General features: G+C 42.5%; 1 protein-coding gene across 3 annotated transcripts in view; it reads left to right on the top strand.

Moving 5' to 3' along the window:
* The window catches only part of LOC117974004 (protein unc-13 homolog B-like), a 209,773-nt gene that overhangs the window by 38,550 nt on the left and 148,965 nt on the right, over positions 1-22,258 (top strand). For all 3 annotated transcript variants that reach the window (XM_058986353.1, XM_058986356.1, XM_058986360.1), the window contains exon 2: positions 3,437-3,466. In XM_058986353.1, the coding sequence (XP_058842336.1) occupies positions 3,437-3,466 (30 nt within the window). The remainder of the gene's footprint in view (positions 1-3,436; positions 3,467-22,258) is intronic.

Genomic DNA, 22,258 nt, shown 5'->3' with positions numbered 1-22,258 from the left:
AGTGGTGCACAACTCGGTCCTGGAGGGCCGGTGTCCCTGCAGGTTTTTATTCCAACTGCACCCCAAACTACTTTATTGGACCTTCTTATTAGAAGCTTAATTGTCCCAATTAACTAATTTAGGGTATGGTTAGAACAAAAACCAGGAGGGACACCGGCCCTCCATGACCCGAGTTGTGCACCACTGGACTAGATGAAGACCGTTCTGAGTCAACTTAAACTCATAGATCTTTTTCATAGATTCCTTCTTCAATTTCAGTATCTCCCATATGGTATTTATAATGGAAATTTTATTGCCTGCGTGCAGTACCTTACACTTTTCTATATTAAATGTCATTTGTCATGTGTTTGCCCAGTTCCAATGATGTCATTTTGAGTGACCTTTGCTGCTGCAACTGTTTGCCACTCCTCCTATTTTTGTGTCGTCTGCAAATTTAATAAGTTTGCTTACTATACCAGAATCCAAGTCATTAATGTAGATTAGGAATAGCAGAGGACCTAATACTGATCCCTGTGGTACACCACTGGTTACCTCACTCTATTTTGAGGTTTATTCTCTAATCAGTACTTTCTGTTTTCTACATGTTAACCACTCCCTGTGCATGCATTTCCTTGAATCCCTTCTGCGTTCAGTTTGAGAATTAATCTTTTAAGCAGGACTTTGTCAAAAGCTTTCTGGAAATCTAAATAAACCACGTCCTATGCTTTGCAGTTATCCATTGTCGATTTTGTTGCATCCTCAAAAAAATCAAGCAGGTTAGTTAGACACGGTCTCCCTTTCCTAAAACCATGCTGACTGTCTCCCAGGATACTGTTCCCATAGAGGTAATTTTCCATTTTGGATTTTATTATAGTTTCCATATAATAGAAGTCAGGCTTATTGGTCTGTAGTTCCCTGGTTCGGTTTTGTCTCCCTTTTTGTGGATTGGTATTACGTTTGCAATTCCTGTCTGAAGACACTGTTGTTTGATCTTGGTTAGCGGTTTGTAAATAACTTATTTAATTTCTTTGAGTGCTATTGGGATCTCATCCGGCCCAGGGGATTTGTTTATTTTAAGAGCTCCTAGTCCCTTTAACACTTATGCCTCTGTTATGCTCAAGTTATTTAAAACTGGATAGGAACAGGTTGACATGTGGGGCATGTTGTCCATATCCTCCTTGGTAAAAACTTGTGAAAAGTAGTCATTTAATATATTTGCAATTTTTTTCTCTTCATCTATGATGTTGACATCTGTATCTCAGACATTTTACCTCCTACCTGAATATTCTCTTGCTGTTTATAATTTTGGAAAAACTTTTTTGGAATTGGTTTTAGCCCCCTTGGCAGTGTTCATTTCTATCTCTTGGCCTTTCTAACTTCCTTTTTGACGGTTGCAGTTTCTGTGTACTTTGTTTTTGGTCCCTTTTAAACGCTTTGTAAAGTGCCTTTTTTCTCTGAATTGTTTTAATTGATCTATTAAACCATTTTGTTTTAGATTTGTTTTGATTTGTCTACTTTTGGGATGTATTTGTGTTGCACCTCTAGTACAATTTTTTTGAAAAATAGCCATCCTTTCTCTGTGGATGTTTTTTCTACTTCTGTTTGTCTCTGTTTCATTCCTTCATAATTTGCCTTTTTAAAATTGTAAACCTTAGCTCTAGTTACTTTTTGGGTTTTAAAAAGCACTTCAAATGAGACCATGTTGTGGTACACGTTTGCCAATGGTTCTCTGACCTCTGTTTTAGTTATTCTGGCTTCCTTATTTGAAAAGACTAAATCAAGGTATGCCCCCCCCCAGTTGGTGCCTTGACAAATTTGCGTTAGGAAACAGTCATTTGTCATTTCTACCATTTCAATTTTGGCTGTTGTGTTCCCCACTGGGTTTTCTCATTTTATATGGGGGAAGTTGAAATCCCCCATTAGTATGGCTACACGCATTTCTAATGTCATTGTATAACAGGTTATTTTGGTTGGTGTCTGGATTTGGTGGTCTATAGCATGCCCTATTATGCACTTTGGGTTTGTGTCCATTATTCTGACCCATATTGATTCTGCATTGTTTTTTTCTTCCAGATTTAACACCTGGGTTTCAAGACTATTTTTGATGTATAGCGCTACCCCTCCGCCTCTTCTGTCCTGCCTGTCTTTCCTATACAGTGTATACCCACTAATATTATATTCGTCTCCATCACTCTCGGATGACCAAGTTTCTGTAACACCTAACACATCATAGTTACTTATTAATACAGTAGCTTCAAGTTCTAACATTTTGTTTTTTTAGCCTTCTAGCATTTAGATAAATACATTTAATGGCTGTCTTACCTGAGTTGTTGCCCTTGTTTTGATGTAGTCTCCCTTCTGTTTTTTTGTTGATTTCTCCCCCCCTTCATTTCTATTTTTAAATGGACCTCCTCGAGGATCCTTTCTCAGATTGTTTCCCTTTCTGTTTAAGTGCAGTCCGTCCCGCCTATATAGATAGTCCTTGTTGTAGAATGTGCTCCAATGTTCAAGGAAGGTGAAGCCTTCCTGTGTGCACCACGTTTTCAGCCATGCATTTAGATTTATTTATTTCCAGCTGTCTGTATGGTCCTTTGCAAGGTGCCAGCAGTATGCCAGAAAATACCTCAGTTTTGGTCTTCTCATTGAACATCATGCAACCTGCTTTATTACACTTTATTATGGGGAAACTTTTATAAGTGATTTTGCAACAAGCCTCAGAGATTCTGCTACTTTCTGAGAACTTTCAAGTTGTAGTTTGTTTCTGATGAGCAGCATTAACACAATGCATGACTGAGGGCACACAAGTTGGATAGCAATCATTTGTATATGCCTTGACTAGGAGGCTCATGTCAGACTTGCTTATACAGTAGGTAGCCATCAGAAAAACGTGCCGTGATCTACTGTAGTCCTGCAAGTCTTTGAAATTCGCTGTCTAATGACCCCTGTGGGTCCTTCATGGAGAGTTGTGCTGACAAGGGGGTGGACATCCACCCTTCGTGCACTGTGCATTGTTTGTTTCTGTCCACCCACAGCCGATTTAGAAACAGAGAATGCATTTGAAAGATCTCATTAAAGGGCAAAGCTTCTGAAACCTGTTGCATTATTAAAAGGATTCGTGACGCTTCAATGACAAGACAAGCTGGCTCAAAACGAGTACAGTCCTCTGAAATGCGAGGGATTTTAGAAGTGAATTAAATAGTACAAATAAAGAATGAAGACAGGCCCCTAGCTAACAGCTGTTAGTGTTTTAAACCACTAGAACAAACCTGTAACCCCTTTAGTCATTCATGCCTCATAGACATTAATGCTGAAGTCTTTAATTCATTAATATGTCTTGATAAGGGCCTGCAATTACAGTTTTCAGGTTAATGTGTTTTGTGTCATTGTGAGTACTAACTGGCTGTTTTTTCTTGTTTTTCTCTTTTTTTTTTTTTTTGTTCTTTTTTCTACGCTTCAGTCAAGAAAGCCAAACTCTATGGACCCCCAGGTAAGCCCTGAATTGATTTTTCTTTCTGTCTAGTGCTGTTTTCAGTGTAGGTCTGACGGTGTGGATGAAATCTCAATTGTTTGCCCTTTTGTATGACATTTCTGGACCTCGGTTTGGAGACAGAGTTGTTGTAGAATAGATTTTAAAGCTGCAGCATCCCACAAGTATTTATTTATTTATGTTTTTTTAACTAAAATATCTTTGTGCTAGACCTATTTGACTTGACAGGGTATATTATTCATTATTTTCTTAGCAGACGCCCTTATCCAGGGCGACCTTACAATTGTTACAAGATATCACATTATTTTTATTTTATTTATTTATTTATTTTACACATTGTTTTTACATACAATTACCCATTTATACAGTTGTTTTTTTTACTGGAGCAATCTAGGTAAAGTACCTTGCTCAAGGGTACAGCAGCAGTGTGTCCCCCACCTGGGATTGAACCCACGACCCTCCGGTCAAGAGTCCAGAGCCCTAACCACTACTCCTCATTATTAATTGGCAGGTTGCTGTTTTGTGACTCTGGGGAAAGAATTTCATCAGAAGCAGCATAAAGCAGCAGTTTTGCAGTAGTTGCAACAACTTCAGCTTTAGGTTTGCGCTTCTGAGCGCTGCTTAAATGTTTTTTCATGATTTTGTGCGAATCACTCGTTGACGGCAGTTCTTCTTCACTTGCTCTCCCCTGCGCCTGCAGCGTGCGCTCATGCGTGTGCGTCAGGTACCGACGAGGCTGACTTGTTTGCATTCGTGGGTTTTGAGCTTTTTTTTTTTTTTTTTTTAAACCTCATTTCAACGACGGAGGTCAGAATCCATAACACACGTTTGCCACAAAACCCTGCCTGTTACATTTAGATATGAAAAGGTATGCAAAAAGGTGTGTGTAGCTGATTCCATCGCTTACTACTTGCTGGGGTTCATCTAGCTGAGATCCTGATCGCATCCTTGAATGTGAAATCTACTGGCACCCGCAGAGCAGGAGCGCTTTAGTGGTTTGGAGAGCAGCCAGCAGTGGAGAGGAGGGGTGAGGGGAGGATGGAGAGAGAGAAGCAGGGAAAGTGTTCGGATGAACTACAGTGGTCTGGGGCAGTGCTTCTTTCAGGGGAGCTTGTTATAGAAGGACTTTGGGAACTAGTTTCTGACAATTTTATTTAAGCATATTCTCTTCCATGAAAGTACAGTAGATAAGAAAGTGAACCCTATTTTTGTAAATGGAGCTTTTTCAACCCAATCCCTATCCTAATTCTAACAATGGGCCACAATAGCTACAGCAGTATCATGGGTGCGTATAAGTGTTAAATTTAGCCCCATTTGTTCCAGCAGGGCATGCATTGTTGAGATTGTAATGTTAATAGCAGAACAAAGCACTTCCCAGCTGATGACATAATTTCATGTTGGTTGAGAAATGTGTTTTTTACATAACCTGTCTAACGTGGTTAAGTGATATGCATGCGGTAATATTGTCAGGTATGCAGCAGAGGGAGAAAGAAAAGAGTGGGATCGCTGGAGCAAACCGTAATTAAATAAATAAACAAAGCAAGCAACCACTTTCCTGGGTCATTTAAAACTGCATCTGTTTTTGGCACACATTCTGTCTGTTTTATTCAGAGAAACTAAAACCCTTTTAGTGAGATTGTTCGAGAAGAAAGACTAAAAAGCTGCTGGTCTGACCTGAAGCTCTAACAGCCTTTCAGTGCTCTAAAACAAATTTACTGCTCATTCATGTATTTACCGAATGTAAAGGCATGCATGGATTTCTTATATAAACTAGATACCAAGCGATTATATTGCTTTTGTGAAAACCCAGCAATATTTTGGTTAAAACTCAGTGACAAATGTAAATAAAGGTCCATGCTCTTTCTTTCTTTTCTTTCTTTCTTTCTTTTTTTCTTTCTTTCTTTCTTTCTAAGACTGTCTTCCTAATCCATTGAGGGCATAGAGAATACTGCATGGGGTAGTGTGTGATATGAGAATTTAATGCATACCCGAGGGATTTATCCAGCATCCCACCTGAGCGTGGCATTCAGTTCTCATTTATCATACATTACCTATGCAGTGAGCCATTTTTATGTTCACTAGTTTGTTTTGAGGGTGTTTGTTTTTGCTAACATTTCCCTGTACCTTTTTGTGAGAAGCGACTTCCCTCGAGTCAGAATCAGAGTATATCACAAAGCATCTTCGTCTGTGGATGGGAGATTTTTCAGGTGGCCGTTTTTATAGATGTTTACGATGACTCCCTCATGGAAAATGTAGTTTGGAATCGACAAATCGTGAATATGAACTGCAAGCTGTCAAGCGAACAGTTACTCCCTGGGAAATGTTAAAAGGAGTTCCCATTTAATTTTATTATTAAATAATAAATAAATAAATAAATAGATAGCCTTAGACCCAGAATGTCTGGACTGTACAGCAGCTTTTTAAAGGGCAGCCCTGTATGACATCTCAATCTGAATCTGTTCACAGTGTGCAGTGTGACTCAGGATGCCAAGGTAAATGAAGTAGTTTCAGTCCTATCTGAGTGAACGTGTGCCCGCCTGTAGCAGTTGACTCCAGATCTAACATGATGTCTCTGTAATTCTATTACTGCCAGCCAGGTGATGGATGCCTTGGTTTCACCCTCATGCTAGCTGGGGCCACCATTATTACTCTTGGGAAGTAGCGCAGGGAGACCAATAATAACTCTATCTAAGTGACCGTCAGCAGAAAGTCAATGCAGCAGTATTTTATTATGAAATGTTGCTCCCCATTATTACCACACACACACACTGCGAATGTCTGGCTGCATTCAAGATTACAGACGCTGCCCTATTGAGTTGTGTCGGAGCCATTAAATAACAGGTCTTTTGTAGCTGGGCTATAATTCTGGTTTGATCCTTGCCTTAGCGAGAGATTCAATCAAAGAAATGCAGCAGTGTGGGTTTTTTTTTTTTTCTTCCATGATGGCCTCGGAGACCTCAGAGAGAGAGAGAGTGAGATCTTGCTTGCACTATAGCCACTACTATCCCATCAGGTTGATAGTGTCCTCCCGGAGACAATATTGACATCTGCCTTTGTACCTATTATTTACATATATACAAATGGCAACATTAACATTGTAGCTTTTTACTGAATCCACTGTGCAGTCGTGGTCTTGAATGTTACTGTGCTCAAGCACGGACAAACCGTTATATCGGCTGCACTGGAACCATGTTCCACTTTCCCAGTGTAAAAATATGTCCTTTGTATTTGAATTAATTATCAGTAGGATCTATCTAACTCTGAGCCCAGAAAAAAAGGATGTTGCGCTTCCTCCAGAATCAAATCCCTGGAGTTTCGAGGCACGTTCTTTTCAATGATTTTATCCGGAGTTGAAATGTGCAGCAGTTAGTGAAGCGTGTCCCCGGGCACATGCTCTCCTCTGTAGAAATGTGACAGGAGTGCTTGTTGGCGTGCATTAGCTGTGTTAGGAGGGCTCACTATAGGGCATCCCTGTCCATTGATGTGTTGCACTCTGCTTGAGCTTCAGTATACAAGAAAGGTTACTAACAAGAGGAGGTAACTGTAATTAACTAGTCTTGCCTTGTCACAGTGATGCATTTAATTGAATACCATTTTGCAGTTTTGGCAGCTGATGGGGGGGGGGGGCGGGGGGGGGGATAAACTGTGTTTACATATCAAGAGGCCCGGAAGAAACATGGCAGGTTGCATTTTAATAAAGGCATACCATTAAACAGAGCGGCATGTGCTTGTTTGCCCTGGGTGGGCTGTATGGGTCTCCTTTATAAATACAATGATAATCAACGATAGTTTTAAATAGCTTGCCTGGTATGAGAGTTATCGGGGGCTGGTAGTGGTTTAATGGAGAGCTGCTGTTTAGCAGCGAGAGTGAAACGCACAGGTGGTTTTGTTTGCTTGGCTCACCTGCCACAGTGGCTGCCTGTTAATACAGTGAGGATCTGTACTGTTTAATGTATTGAGTTGTAAAACTACCTCTGGGTAACATCTGCGCTCAATCTGCAGGACAAAACCTGCTCTAAAGTGGGGAAGGGGCTGCTTCTGGAAAGCTGGAGATAATTTGCTCATTGGCAGAATTCTTTTGACAGATGCATGGTCTGTAAATGATTGCTCCTGCTTGTAAAACTCCTGTGAGATTTGTACATCTGTCTTAAAGACAAACAAAGTACATTGAAAACAATTCTTTTTTTAAATTTATTTTTTGTCAGACAAGGTCCAGGGGATTCAGATTGAACGCTTTGAATGTGGAGACGGCAGCCTGGTTGTTAATTTCATGTCAAATATAAGAGGAGAAACCAACAAAAAAGTTTGTGATTTGTGATTGCCAAATATATCAAACTCTGAGTGCAAAGAAGGCATTAACAGTCTTATAAAAGATAAACACTGATCACATTGCTGGAGGGTATGTGTGGCACAGAGTGCTCCGATAGAGACTCGCACCCACGTTGCCGGAGGGTGTGTGTGGCACAGAGTGCTCCGATAGAGACTCACACCCACATTGCCGGAGGGTGTGTGTGGCACAGAGTGCTCCGATAGAGACTCGCACCCACGTTGCCAGAGGGTGTGTGTGGCACAGAGTGCTCCGATAGAGACTCGCACCCACGTTGCCGGAGGGTGTGTGTGGCACAGAGTGCTCCGATAGAGACTCGCACCCACGTTGCCGGAGGGTGTGTGTGGCACAGAGTGCTCCGATAGAGACTCGCACCCACGTTGCCGGAGGGTGTGTGTGGCACAGAGTGTTCCGATAGAGACTCGCACCCACGTTGCCGGAGGGTGTGTGTGGCACAGAGTGCTCCGATAGAGACTCGCACCCACGTTGCCGGAGGGTGTGTGTGGCACAGAGTGCTCCGATAGAGACTCGCACCCACGTTGCCAGAGGGTGTGTGTGGCACAGAGTGCTCCGATAGAGACTCGCACCCACGTTGCCGGAGGGTATGTGTGGCACAGAGTGCTCCGATAGAGACTCGCATAAGCCCTACACCAGTCCTGGGTTGCCTTCAATTAAGGGCATTATTTAAGTCAGGGATGGGAAGAAGACTCCCTTTGCATAGCAGTTTGCTTCATTCCAGGATTACTATGAGTTTAATAAGACTCATCTGAGCTTGTTACCTATGCACTGTGGCTAATCAAGCTTGTATTAAACCTGGACCGGGTGAATCTGCTGTGCAATAGGAGTCTTATTTCCATCCCTGTAAATGATCAGTAGCTGTGAGCCTGTGCGATCAGGTCCCTGTTAAGTAAAATGTTCTATCCCTATAGCTGCATAAACCGCTTCTAAAAGTAAACCTACAGACTCATGTGAGACTTCTCAGCAGCCCAACCGGGGGATATAGTAGAGGAGGGCGGACTTGCTTATTTCACATATTGTATTATACTTTTACACATCTATAAATTGAGAAATTGATATAAATATGAATTTTGGCAAAACTTGCGAAGGGCCGCCTTTAGCGCTGTTTGTCTGTCTTTCCGTCCTGTCTTACTGAATGTCATTTTACAGTTTTGCATATAGCTAGAGAACCACTTGTCAAGACTTGCTTGTTTAACACAAGTTTAAGTGTTTTGGAATCTGGGAGTTCCAGTATATGGATTCATTCTTTTTGCCTGTCTGTATGTTGCATTGTTACATGGATATAGACCACAGTGATGAACTTTGTCATGTTACTGACGACGGGCATGAATGACACTGACCACAGTTGTGCTTTCGGTTGGAGATCTTCATGGTCAATGCAGCCACTGTGTTAGGGGCTGGGCTGGCTGCACAGACACCCACTACCAGGCCCCTTGTGAAGTCACCGAGATCATTCTGCTTTGCCATGATTGTCGCTGAACAGCTATATATATTAGGACATGGCATGACGTGAGATGTCACGTGACCACACTTTTCTTTCTTTACATTCTCCAGTGCTGTGTGTCAGACTTGTATTTTCTCTTCACCGGGAGTATTGCTCATCCAGTAGTAAAGAAACTTGTTGAAGTGGTGCAGGCGGCCTCTACAAGGCCACCCTGAGTGAACGAATGTATTTAAATCAAAGTGGATTGTACACGTCTCCTCCCGGATCTGTTTAGTAGAAAGATGACGGTTCAATCTAGAACATCTTTAAATAGACTCCCTGAGGGCACTGCATTCTTACTTGTCATAGTGGCGCTCTCCTTAATTATAGTTCTGAATGGAAGGGCTGGGTTATTGAACATCCCACTTGATTTGTCTGAACCTCCTTCCCTGATTCATCATCATCATCCTCCTCCTCCATAGCACAAGGAAGCAGCAGTGATTTACTGGCTGCGTCCCAGATCTTTGTCTGCAACGCTGTCCCCGAGCGCTAACCTCCTTCCCTGATTTTAATCATCGTCCTCCTCCTCCTCCATAGCACAAGGAAGCAGCAGTGATTTACTGGCTGCGTCCCAGATCTTTGTCTGCGATGCTGTCCCCGAGCGCTAACCTCCTTCCCTGATTCATCATCATCATCATCCTCCTCCTCCTCCTCCATAGCACAAGGAAGCAGCAGTAATTAACTGGCTGCGTCCCAGATCTTTGTCTGTCCCCCGAGAGCTAGCCTCCTTCACACCTCACTCGATTGTTTTAAATAAGGGAGTGAATTATACAAACAGTATTAAAATGGCTCAATTAAACAGGACGCCCTGAATTACCAGTGCCTCCTACCTTGTCAAGTTCATAGAGTACTAGCAGGGGGTTAGCACCCATATTATTGGAGTTTAAGAGTTGCAAAAAAACAAGCTGTGCTTTTAATTTGAATTTCATTAACAGCACAACCGATGCGTTTGACTTGCACAGAACAAAATTACAGAGCTCCATTTAAATTCTGAAGTGTACCATAGATGAATGAAAAAATAATAAATACATAGTAAAAATAATAAACTGCAGGGAGCACCATAACAGCAAATACTTTTCTGCAGCCACCAACATTGTTATATGTTGGATGGGATAAGTAGTAGTTCTCGAGTCAACAGATTACTCAAAGCCCTTAGAAGGTAATCATTTCTAGTTTGGCCTGTGGACTTAGAATTTGTACTGGATAAAAGTTTCTCAGTAATACGGAATGTGTTTCGTTAAACTTCCATGCCTATAAACACGCCCTCTAAACACAGAAAGACTGCTGGAGATATGGGATTGGAGCAGCCGTGGGCTCCAGTCAATTCCTAATCCAAGCGTGCTTATGTTTTATCCATGTGCCCTACATTTTAGCAGTTTTATCAAATTGCTTTAGGTAGAGCAGACGGGGAATGGGAATTCCTTATTGATAGGTACCGGTATCACCAGACCCATAAGCGTCTTTTCTTTGTTCTGTGTCATTGTTGAAAAGGTCTTTTGGGGGAAATCAAGTCAATAAAAATAAAATCAATGCAAGTCTGTCTATAGAATGAGAGAAAAAAGGAGAGGCAGGTGTGGGAACAAGCAGCTGTCCCAATGTGTGTGTGTGGGTGTGTGTGTGGGTGTGTGTGTGTGTGTGTGTGTGTGTGTGTGTGTGTGGGGGTGTTTTTTTTTTAATGTAGATTGGATAATGACAGTGTATTTGGGGGCGCTTGTGTTATGGTAATACCGTTGTTTCAAGCACAAAATGAAAGCTGCACCCACATTTTAGAATGGCATGCTTGTTGTTTGCTGATGATGATGTGTTTATTGCTGTGCTGTAGCGGGTTCATGTTCTTTCTCAATTAGTGGAATGAACTATGCGATGCCATCAGATTGATTTGCCTTCAAAATCCAATCATGGCATCGAGGCCCTGCATTGAGAATCTCCTAAAGAGCTTTCAAGGGTAGTGGTTGTGCCAGTTTTTTCTGGATTACAGATGATCTTCACTGTCTGCATGTTGAGTTACTGAAGCCCAGACCACACTGAGCTATAGTAGAGTACTTAAGTACGATAGGGACACTTTCAGTACATTTATCAGCTGAAAAAAATTATTTTATTTGATCTTCAATCTAGTTTTAATATTCATTGCAAATCTATCCCTGTTTAGCAATCCTTTTTCTCCATTACAGATGTTTTTTTCCCCACAAGTTGGATAAAGCCCCTCTTTCTCTCTCTCTCTCGTGCGCGCTCTTCTCTAGTACCTACAATAGCATGTGATATAATTAATTTAATAACCCCCACCCCTTGAATGTCTTAATAAACAGCGTGGTATGTTATGTAAAGGAACAGAGAGAACTATATATGCCAGTAGTAGTGGTGCTCTATTCTTTTTTAGCTTTAGAAGACGACTGTCACAAACAGACAAGCAGAATAAATCATTGATTGTTTAATGTGTAGACAATGAGTTTTAGTACAAATAATCGAGACACAAACATTTGTTAATAATACTGTGATTATTCTTCCAACCTGAAGTGCTGAAAACAACAACAATATAGCATCAGCAGAACCGGACTGCCTCATCTGTGTGACCGCAGTAACGCGAACCGAGTAGACCTGTAGTTCACCGACCTGCTGCGGTCCCGACCCAGTACCCGTTCCGAACAGGGAATGAGGTTACCGCACTGGTACCATACCATACTGACTTGGTGCAAGCACCGAACTGGTACCGAACGCACAGATTACTGTCCCGGTACAGTTCCGGTTCACGTACCGTATGCAGGATACTGTACCGTACCGACCTGGTGCAAGCACCAAACCGACCTGTTACCGTCCCAGTACCGCTCCAGTTTAAAACTTGCTACCAATGGTACTGATCCGGCACCGTCCCAGTACCACCTGGTTCCATCCCGATACCCAACTGTACCATGCCCAAACCGTGGTACCATCACTGGTCCAGTACCAGAGGACTCGGTTTGTGTTCTGACCTGCCCTGTTGCCTTACTGTACAGCGGCGTTGCTGCTTGAGCAGACTGAGACAGCAGTTATACAGTACTGTACACTGCGTTGCCGCTTTCATTGACCGCAGTTCCTGTGAGCTTTTTGTGGCAGTTTCCCGAAGTGCATGCTGGAGAAACATGTTTCGCAGCTCTAAAGAGCGCTTGGTGTCCATGACACCAGGCCAGCACATTGCCCCAACACCCTCTGTTGAAGAGGTGACTGCACCCTCTCCACTCAGCTCTGAGCCAAGGGAGAGTAGGCGATGTGCTCGGAGAAAAAGCCCCGCCTCGTCCTCCTCTGCCTCTTCTAATCCTTCTCAAGGAACAGGAAGAGAGAGTCACCGATCCAACAGATCGGCGGACTCTGAACAGCTGGAGAAACACTGGGCAGCTGTTTCCCATCAGGGAACGGTGCTTGCAGAGCTGCTGTGTGAGCGCACAGCTCCGCCTGCCCCCCTGTCCCTTTGGGGCACCAAGGGGCTATATGCACAGACTGGCAGCAGGATGATGTAATGTCTTCTGAGGAGGTGGGCGAATAAGAGCTGACATTCCCCTCCGAGGAGGTGGTCAGACAGCACATCCTTTGCGATTTTTTTAAGCTCTCTTGGTCAGCAAAGCTTCTGACACTGTTTAAAGGAGCCACTGTGGTGTTGTAAGAGCCCTGGCTTATAGATAAGATGAGACAGTCCATCTGTGATGATGAGCCTGCAGCCTCTTCCGTGTCGTCGTCCCCCATCCCCCCCTTGCACCCGGATTTTTTTTTTTGAGATACAATCATCCTGGGGACACCCGGCTGCAGCTCCGGTTGTTGTCCGGTCGATGGACACACTGTACAGCCTGCAGGACGCAGAGAAACTGTGTTTCGGCCTATTTTCACCAGTAGATGTCCAAGCAGTAACAAGCAGTGTCGGGTCTCAGAGGTGATTCTCAAGCACTCTTACTCAGCCGATGCGTTTGCCCCAAGGCTAGGTAATTACAACAGCATACTGGTAGCCAGGCCTGGTTGTTGAAATCGCTTTGGGAGAATCGCAGCCTCTCACCACAGCAGCCAGAGGAGCGGAGGGCATACCTTTTGGTCCTGCAGTGGATGAGATGCTCAGTGCTCTCACCGCCCACGGGAGTCCACAAAGGAGCTGGTGTGTCTGCTTCCCAAGTGACCACCCCCAGTGCACAAACCAGCGGCAAACTGATGCCCAAGGCCCAAGCAGCCTTGTAGACTGGCACAGCTGGCTTTAACTGACCCACGGCTGCGCGCCATGGGAGCTTTAACAAGTTCGCTGCCAGGCACAGAGGCAAAAGCCACAAGCCCAGTCTAAACAGAGGCTGTCCAAATGGGTATGGCAACGTCATGGACTTTATTCCAGGGTCCATCTGTCACAGACGTTTGCAATGCTGCGGTGTGGGCTATTCCCTATACTTTTACAAGGTCCTACAGACTGAATGTCGTGGATCCACAAAACCCTGGTTTTGGAACCCCTAGCTACTTGTTGCTGGGGTTCTAATATCAGCGTGTAGCTTTAATATCATCATTTCATTTAGGTTCAGGGTCTTTTAGCAGGTAAACACCCATACAGTAATGGTTATATTTCTATTTCAGGGAACCAGGGTTATGATAATATATAATAATACTATCCCCTCATTTGCAGATGCAGCCTAGAACATGATCAGATTCATTATACAAATCTGTCTAGCGAAGAAGCTAAGAAGCTTGTCACCCCCACCCCACCCACACAAATACACATTTCTACTTCGTCCTGATCTGGTGTCCAGGAGCAGGAAATGGCCAGCTGGGACGGAGCTTTCCTCCTGCCTGTGACATCCAGACATCCTTGTTTTCCCCGTGTCCAGTCATCCAGGAAGCCAGTTGCTTAAGGAGGATTCAAACTTGACAGCTGCTGAAGGACGTGCTCCCAAACCCATACAATGTGCAGTTTTCTTTATTTAAAAAAGTAATCGGCACTGACGAGAACACAAGTGCTGTCATCTGTGCTGTGTCTGTATGTGGTTTTATAGTTCAGTTCTCCTCAATTCAGCAAGGCCTGCCCTTTCAAGTCACAACAGAGCATCTTTATAAGGGTGTGTGACAGAGCCTGAACATCTCCATTGAGAGCTGTTGACAACAGGAGCTGACATGTTAATGAATTCATATCTTCATGAGTGAAATAAACACAACACTCTGTGCACTTTAATAAAGCATTAACACGTACAATATACTGAAAAATAATCCAGAGAATTACTGTCCTTGGATCAAGCTGTGGTGGATGAAGACATTGAGAGAGGATTCTAGTCAAAACCTTTGCTATTGAGTTCATCAGGTTTCTTTCAGTACTTCTAAATGTAGCTCTGTTTCATTGCTTTAGTAGTTGATTGGATCAAGCTCCACATCTGCTTAGCCACACAGTGTAATTTGGAGCAGTGCGATCATTCTGTCACTGGATTTGAAGGAATGTTGTCAGCAGTAATGAGATCGCCTCCTACCGTGCATCTGAAATATAAACTCATTGCTGAAGTTGCTTATAACTTTGAGAATGCTAGTAAGGATGGGAGCCCGGCCCCTCAGGTTCTCTCTTTTGGTCCAGAGTGTAGAAGAGCGTTTGAGAGGATGGGGTGAATCAAGCTTGGCTACGGGAGAAGCAATGTAATGCCCTGTTAAAGTGGCTGTAGCTAACCAAATATTTTCATCAATCTTACCTGTCATGCAATTTCATTGACTATATTGTCTCAAATTTGCAGTTTTTAAAGAAACATGCTATTTCAAAAAGCGTATTCATTTTAAAACATGTTAGCTGGTAATACATCAAATAAAGAAAGTTCTCAGTTTGCTTGCCTTCTGTTCCAGGAAATCTGTTATACATGCACTTCCTCTGTGATTTTCACCTCATTTGTCTTCAGATCCCTGCATCTTAATGACTTCAAGCAGCTGTTTGGTTACTCCCCAGAAAGGCAGCCTTGAAGGGGTGGGGACAGTTTCAGTCTCTAGTGACCATAAAAGTGCACGACTATCAGAAAGCAAAATTTCAGATATCCTGTTTCAATTTTTTTGTTTGTTAAAACATTGGTTTCTTTCAAATCTACTCATTAGAAACTGTAGTGAATGGAGGTGCAAGACGAGGTAAATGTGTGGAATAAACTCTTGGCAACAATCACGTAGGTTACTGTAATTCAGTAATTACAGTAAGGCTGCTCCAGGCAAATACATGCAACTCTGCTGTATTATGTTTGTCTTTAGTAACAGCAAACGGCACGCTGGTTGCAATACTTTGAGGTTTACTCCATGCTAACTCATTGCACATTCTGCTATGGGGGCCAGGAAAAAACATGTTCTTCTGAAGAGGACACATGCTGTATACAGTGTCTAACTCACATGCCCTGCTTCTGGTGAAATTCTATCAAGTGTGTCTGTTAAGAACACAAAAACATTTATGAATGAGAGGAGACCATATGGCCCATCTAGCCCTTTGCGGTCCTATGTCGGACCTGGTCCGACATCGAAATTCTCCCTTTCCGGTCCAATGTCGGACCCTGTCCGACATCATCAAAAAGACACAAAAAACTGGTTTTTAGTCGTTTTTTCTCTGGAAAAAGCCGAGAAAACCATTCAATGGCCGAGTGGGAGCGACAGGAGCCAAGACCAGCAAAAAAAAAAAAAGGGCGTATCTCATGAATAGTCATACTTGCCCCTGGCATCAGATAACGGCGGCCATAAGGAAACAAGCTGGCTGCTACTGCATCAGCGCTCAGAGAATATCATGGACATTTGTAGAGCTTTTTTCAGATGTTATAGTAATAAAATAATGACTTGGATCGCATTATTGAGTTTTGTTTTGTGATAAAATTAACTGCGCGTGTGAAAATAAATTGGACCTGACGCACCTGACACGCACTTAATAAATGGACTGAAAAGGGCTAGGCTTGTCCTGTTCCAAGTGGCTGATTGATCTCCTGTTAGGTTGGGTCTGAATTAACAACATGGCTAGGTAACCCATTCCATAGCCTCACCACTGTTTAAAGAAGTCTCCTACTGTCATAAGTGTCTCCACTTAATTTCCAGCTGTAACTTCTAGTCATGGTTTCTGTGAGTTTAAAAGTGACAAGCGATATCTGCCAGTCCTTGAGAAAAAAGCATACTTTGGACAGCAGTCGTCTAGAAGCTGCGATGAACCTGACTTTAAAGCATGTTGACATGGTAACCCAGTTGACCTTTGCCCCAAAGTCCCACAATGACTGAGAATCTGAGCTGCGGTTCCAGCCCTGCTTCACATCAGATACACTTCTCTTGTAGCATCAGCTACACCTGTGCAGCACAAGGAGCTTGCTGCCTGCTGCACTTAATTGTGTGGCAGAAAACCTGGCTCGGTTATCATCATGTCTAATAATAAAAATAGCCATTAAATATAAAGGAATCAAATGGAATCGTTTCAGTGGGTTTCGCGGTAAATGCTGAAAATTAAAAGTTATTATTCAATCCAGTGTTTTCTACTCAACTCTATTTTTAGCTATAACTTCTTGAGCTGGGTTTTGTTTGGCATTAGCAAACTATGAGTAATGTATTGACGTTTTTATCCACCATCCGGATCGTCTCACCAAACCGTTCCTGGTTTCCTCTGGAAGGATTATTCAAGGATTGTTCAACCAATCTATTTGTCCAAAGGGAAATCGTTTGTTGGGTGAACATTTCCTACACCAGAGGAACCCTAACTGATGTTGCATCATTTTCTGAACTCTGGGTGAGAGATTACCAATTTAATATTTTCTGCTGCTGGTTTATTTTTTAGTGCCCTGGGCAAGGACCATTTCAATAAGGACATTATTTTTTCCTTCTGGACATTTGTATTGTTTTTGGGTGAATTCTGCCCTGTGGAGAAGGCCTCCAATTGGACTATTTTTTTTTTTTCATATCGATTGCACATATTTGATTGTGGATTTATATTTCTTTATTTGTTTTCTTTTGGCAGACTCCCAGCCAGTATTTCTATTGTGTTGTTCTCCACACCTCAATACACATTTATTACAGTGATTACTGTCTTACCCTGCATTTTTGTTCAGGGTTTCTGGCACTCAGCTCACCTACCTTTTAATTTTTTGTAATTCTAGGTAGGAATACAATTTCTATCAACTAGTTAAAATAATTGATTTTCCACCAGAGTTGAGATTGTTACACACTCCCTGTGCCGGGCTGCTGGAACTGTGAAGAGAATCTCATCAGATGAACTCTGCAGTTCTGTTAAATTCTTTTCAATATCTATAATGAGTCTGGGGAAACTACCTTCAGTCATCCAGGTTTATTTCGTGGAATTACTGAAATTTGCTTTGATAACACATATTTGCCTACCTTTTTAAATCTCTATTTTATTATACTGGATTTTAATGTAATCTGGGGAAGAGGCGGGGAGGTTGCTATCCTAATAGGCAGCAATGGTCAGTATTAAACAAAAAATAATATTGTGCTTAGAGAGTAGATCTAACACTAGCTACAAAACAGATCTTGTATAGGGACAAGGAATAAAGATAGTAGTTCAGTATTAGCCTTTCACATAACTTTTGCTTGGCTCACAGGGCTATCAGTGGCCAAGTATTTTAAATGCAATTCTACACCACCAGTTGGCACAGTGTTGCAGCAAGTACATTCTGAATCCATGACGTCTCTGTTAAGCTGTCTCTGAATGAAGACGTTGAATTGTTTCACCAGCTCCATTTCATACACCCAGTGGGCCCATGCCCTGCTATTAACAAGGCCTCCCGTGATCCGACAAGATGATAACCCAGAGTGGCAAGGCAGCTGATTGTTGTTCTGTACCTGTTAATGAGCCCCAAGCAGCAGGTAATCTGGGCCTGGCGTTTGCGGAGCAGGCACGTGTGAATAGCGCAGGTGCCACAGCAAGCCCCGCTAACCACAGACACTCCCCTCCCTGCCATTGCACACAATACAGCGTGCACACCACCTTATCTCTTACAGAATCCACAAGCCAGAGTGAGGCATGAGGCTTTCCAGGACACACACAGACCCACTTTAGCACAAGCTATTGCTAGTTTAGTGACCCACCCCTTGTTCTTTACTCTCTGCGCTGAGGCTTACCACCGGAGATCTCCAGCAACAAACTGAAAACAGAAAAGGCTTGTTTGTGATCACGGAGACGTGTAAATTAAGTGTGTGTGTGTAAAATGTTATTTAAAAACAGAATGGATCAAGTTGTTTTTTTTAGTCTTTCCTTTTATCAGAGCATTTTAAATAGACCAGTGTTTTTTTATCAATATGAGGAAGATGGTTATCACTCAGCCTAACTGTGTTCCTTTAAAAATAACAATCCTCATGTACCAACTGTAATCCATTTATATTAGTAAACCGGTTTTTCGTTACAATATTGTGATCTGTTTGTCTGACTTATCCCTTCTCGAGGGTAAGTATTAGAAGGATACAGCATTTGTATCATTTTCCAGGAGCTGACAGCAGTTTTGTCCAGGTTTAAGAAAGGTGTTGTTTTTTTGGATACTGTACTGATTTCTATCTTCAATTTGCTGGCTCTCAGGCCCCCTGGTACTGAGGTCTCTGTGTTTTGAATTTATTGGCAATAAGGCGTACAGGACTAATTGTTCTGTATTGGTTTAAAGTCTTTCATTTTCTTAAAATAATTGGTATCCCTAAGCTAGAAATACTGTATATGCATTATTTTTTTTCTTGGCGTGCAGTTATTGGACCATATTTGAACTCTCTGGAGTGAATTATTGAGCTTAGAAAATGACACATCCAGTCTACACAATGTCAGTGCTTGTGCTTTGGCTTGGTATCAGGATAAATTGCAAGCACCCCATTTCATAGTATAGTACCGCAGTATAGGAGTGAAAAGGGAACAGTTTGTTGGCAGTGCAGAATGCTCATTGCTCATTATCACCAGGATCTGCCAGGGAGTGTGAGGAGAAGCAATACCTGTCGAGTTGTATTAAAAACGTGTTTCTCTTGGGAAAGAGTATCCAGTTAAAAGATGAAAGTGCTACTGTTTAGGAAACAGTGCAGAACCTCCTGTCTGCCCCTGAGGCTCCTACCAGCACACTAACTGTAATATGATTGAAATCGGACATACTACTGGAGCCTTACTTCATTGAATGATCATGCTTGACATGCATACTGTTAAACTGCACAGTGTACACAAGTTAAGTGTCCACATTTGCTGGTGACTTTGCTTTCGGAACCGATTTTAGTGAATACCTGTCTGTCTGTCTGTCTGTCTGTCTTAATGACTGTCACATCATGTGCCAGCGACGAGAGCCAGAATCCATCAAATGAAAAGCTTGTATGAAAGCCCTGGTTGGTTATGTCATCTCTCTTTAATCCTTTATGAATGGCCCATTAAAGGTTGATACATTTTTAAATCCATTAGTCGGGAAGCGAGCTCCAAGAGACGCAGGAAGGGGGAGAGAACAAAACCAGTAGACAGGGATACAAAGCTCTTAATGAAACTCATCTCAGGGTTGAAATTCCCCCATGCCTGATGAGCCTGGCTCAAGGACAGGAGAGAACATATTCTGACTCGTGGCCTCTCTTCTGTGAATGTCTGCAAAGGTGCCCCGTGTGCGTGTGTGTTTCCATTGCTTACAAAAACAAGATAAAAATATTGTAGACAACACAGTGGAGTTATGGCAGGTATTTCTTTGTATTTGTAGTGCATCCCGACCTGGGTGTCGGTCCAGCTCAGCACAGGGATTGTAAACAGCCCCCCCCACACACACAGGGATTGTAAATACAGCCCCCCCCCCCCCCACACACACAGGGATTGTAAATACAGCCCCCCCCCCCCCCCCACACACACACAGGGATTGTAAACACAGCCCCCCCCCACACACACACACACACAGGGATTGTAAACACAGCCCCCACTCCCCCCCACACACACAGGGATTGTAAACACAGCCCCCCCCCCCCACACACACACAGGGATTGTAAACACAGCCCCCCCCCCCCCCCCACACAGGGATTCTAAACACAGCCCCCCCCCCCACACACACACACACACAGGGATTATAAACACAGCCCCCCACACCCCTGTGTGTTGCTGAAGTGTATGGATTTTACATTGCTGTGGATGAGCAGCAGAAGAGCATGAAGACTAATGGATGGTTGCCTTTGTTCCTGTGGAAACTGACTCTTTGGCCACTAATTAAAAGGGTGTAATCTGCCCGCGGTCTCCTCCACTGCAAAGTGTGTTATTTCCTCAAGCCGTCAGGTGGCTACTGACTGAAAGAATTAGAAGTGGAAGGGACGAGCCGATTGATTCGCTGAGTATGAGGCTGTCGGACGCAATTAGCTGGTTTAATAGTGACACGGGCTGGGAGGGAGGCACTGGAGACCAGCTGGGACATAAAGTGTGTAAAGATTCTATAGCTATCCCTGTGTCTGTGTGTTTACATTTTTATGTTGATGTCAGTCATGAACCCAAAACATGCCACAACTCCAAATCCTGTTATATTCTGTGATACATGTTTTGATTAGAATTCTTTGTCAACATTGTAATACTTTGTCCTCTTATTTTGTGTACAAGTTTCTTATGTACTAAATCTCTGCATTCATTAAAGCATAGTATAATTATTTATACGTTATTTCAATTGCACTGTATACACTTGTATATGGTTATACAGTACTATGAGAGCATAAGATTGCTTTGCTGTTTTAAAATGGGAGAAAAGGACACTTCCTTTTTAAATGTTTCCCAGTCCAATATAGAGAGAACACATCTAATAGAAATCTTGAAAATGAGATTGTCAATTGCAATATGCTTGAGTGCTTCAGTTCCCTATATTCCCATTTCACTGTTACTAATTATTTATGAGAGAAAAAACAAAAAAACATTCTGTTTACAGTTCATAGAAAAAGACTTTTGATGAGACCTGACGCTGTGATCTTTTAAAAGCTTGTGGGGATACAGCCAGGGCATGTGCTGGATCCAGAGTAAAATATCTACATGTATGATGATGATGACCACAATCAGATCCCTAACAATACTAACACTAATAATTTGCATATATTCATATATCCAGCTTTTCTTTTTATAATATTTTGTGATGTACAACATCATTTAAGCTGCCCAGTACATGTGAGTTACGGTAAATGGTGTGTTCAGTGTACTGTTTCTGTGCAGGTAACTGGAGCTGATCGATCTTGGTCTGTATTTAGTTTCATAGAGACCCGAATACCAGTAAAATCATAAAGCTCTGCCTAGTGAAACAATGTAATGCAGTTGGTCAATGGTAGGGATTCAAGGAACTGCATGCACGTGGATTAGGGAGTGGTTAACATGTAGAAAACAGAAAGTACTGATTTAGAGGAGAAACATCAAAATGGAGCGAGGTAACCAGTGGAGTACCACAGGGATCAGTATTAGGTCCTCTGCTATTCCTAATCTACATTAATGATTTAGATTCTGGTATAGTAAGCAAACTTGTTAAATTTGCAGACGACACAAAAATAGGAGGAGTGGCAAACACCGTTGCAGCAGCAAAGGTCATTCAAAATGATGTAGACAGCATTCAGAACTGGGCAGACACATGGCAAATGACATTTAATAGAGAAAAGTGTAAGGTACTGCACACAGGCAATAAATGTGCAGTATAAATATCATGTGGGAGATACTGAAATTGAAGAAGGAATATATGAAAAAGACCAAGGAGTTTATGTTGACTTAGAAATGTCTTCATCTAGACAATGTGGGGAAGCTATAAAAAAGGCCAACAAAATGCTCGGATATATAGTGAAAAGTGTTGAATTTAAACCAAGGGAAGTAATGTTAAAACTTTACAATGCATTAGTAAGAATATTCTGGTCACCCTGCTACAAAAAGGATATTGCTGCTCTAGAAAGAGTGCAAAGAAGAGCGACCAGAATTATTCCTGGTTTAAAAGGCATGTCATATGCAGACAGGCTAAACTAATTGAATCTGTTCAGTCTTGAAGAAAGAAGACTACGCAGCGATCTGATTCAAGCTTTCAATAATCTA

The sequence above is a fragment of the Acipenser ruthenus genome, chromosome 2 (genome assembly GCF_902713425.1).
Source record: "Acipenser ruthenus chromosome 2, fAciRut3.2 maternal haplotype, whole genome shotgun sequence".
In the NCBI taxonomy this organism is placed as follows: domain Eukaryota; kingdom Metazoa; phylum Chordata; class Actinopteri; order Acipenseriformes; family Acipenseridae; genus Acipenser; species Acipenser ruthenus.
The sequence above is the reverse complement of the archived record's forward strand: the minus strand, read 5'-3'. Positions and strand labels throughout refer to the sequence as shown.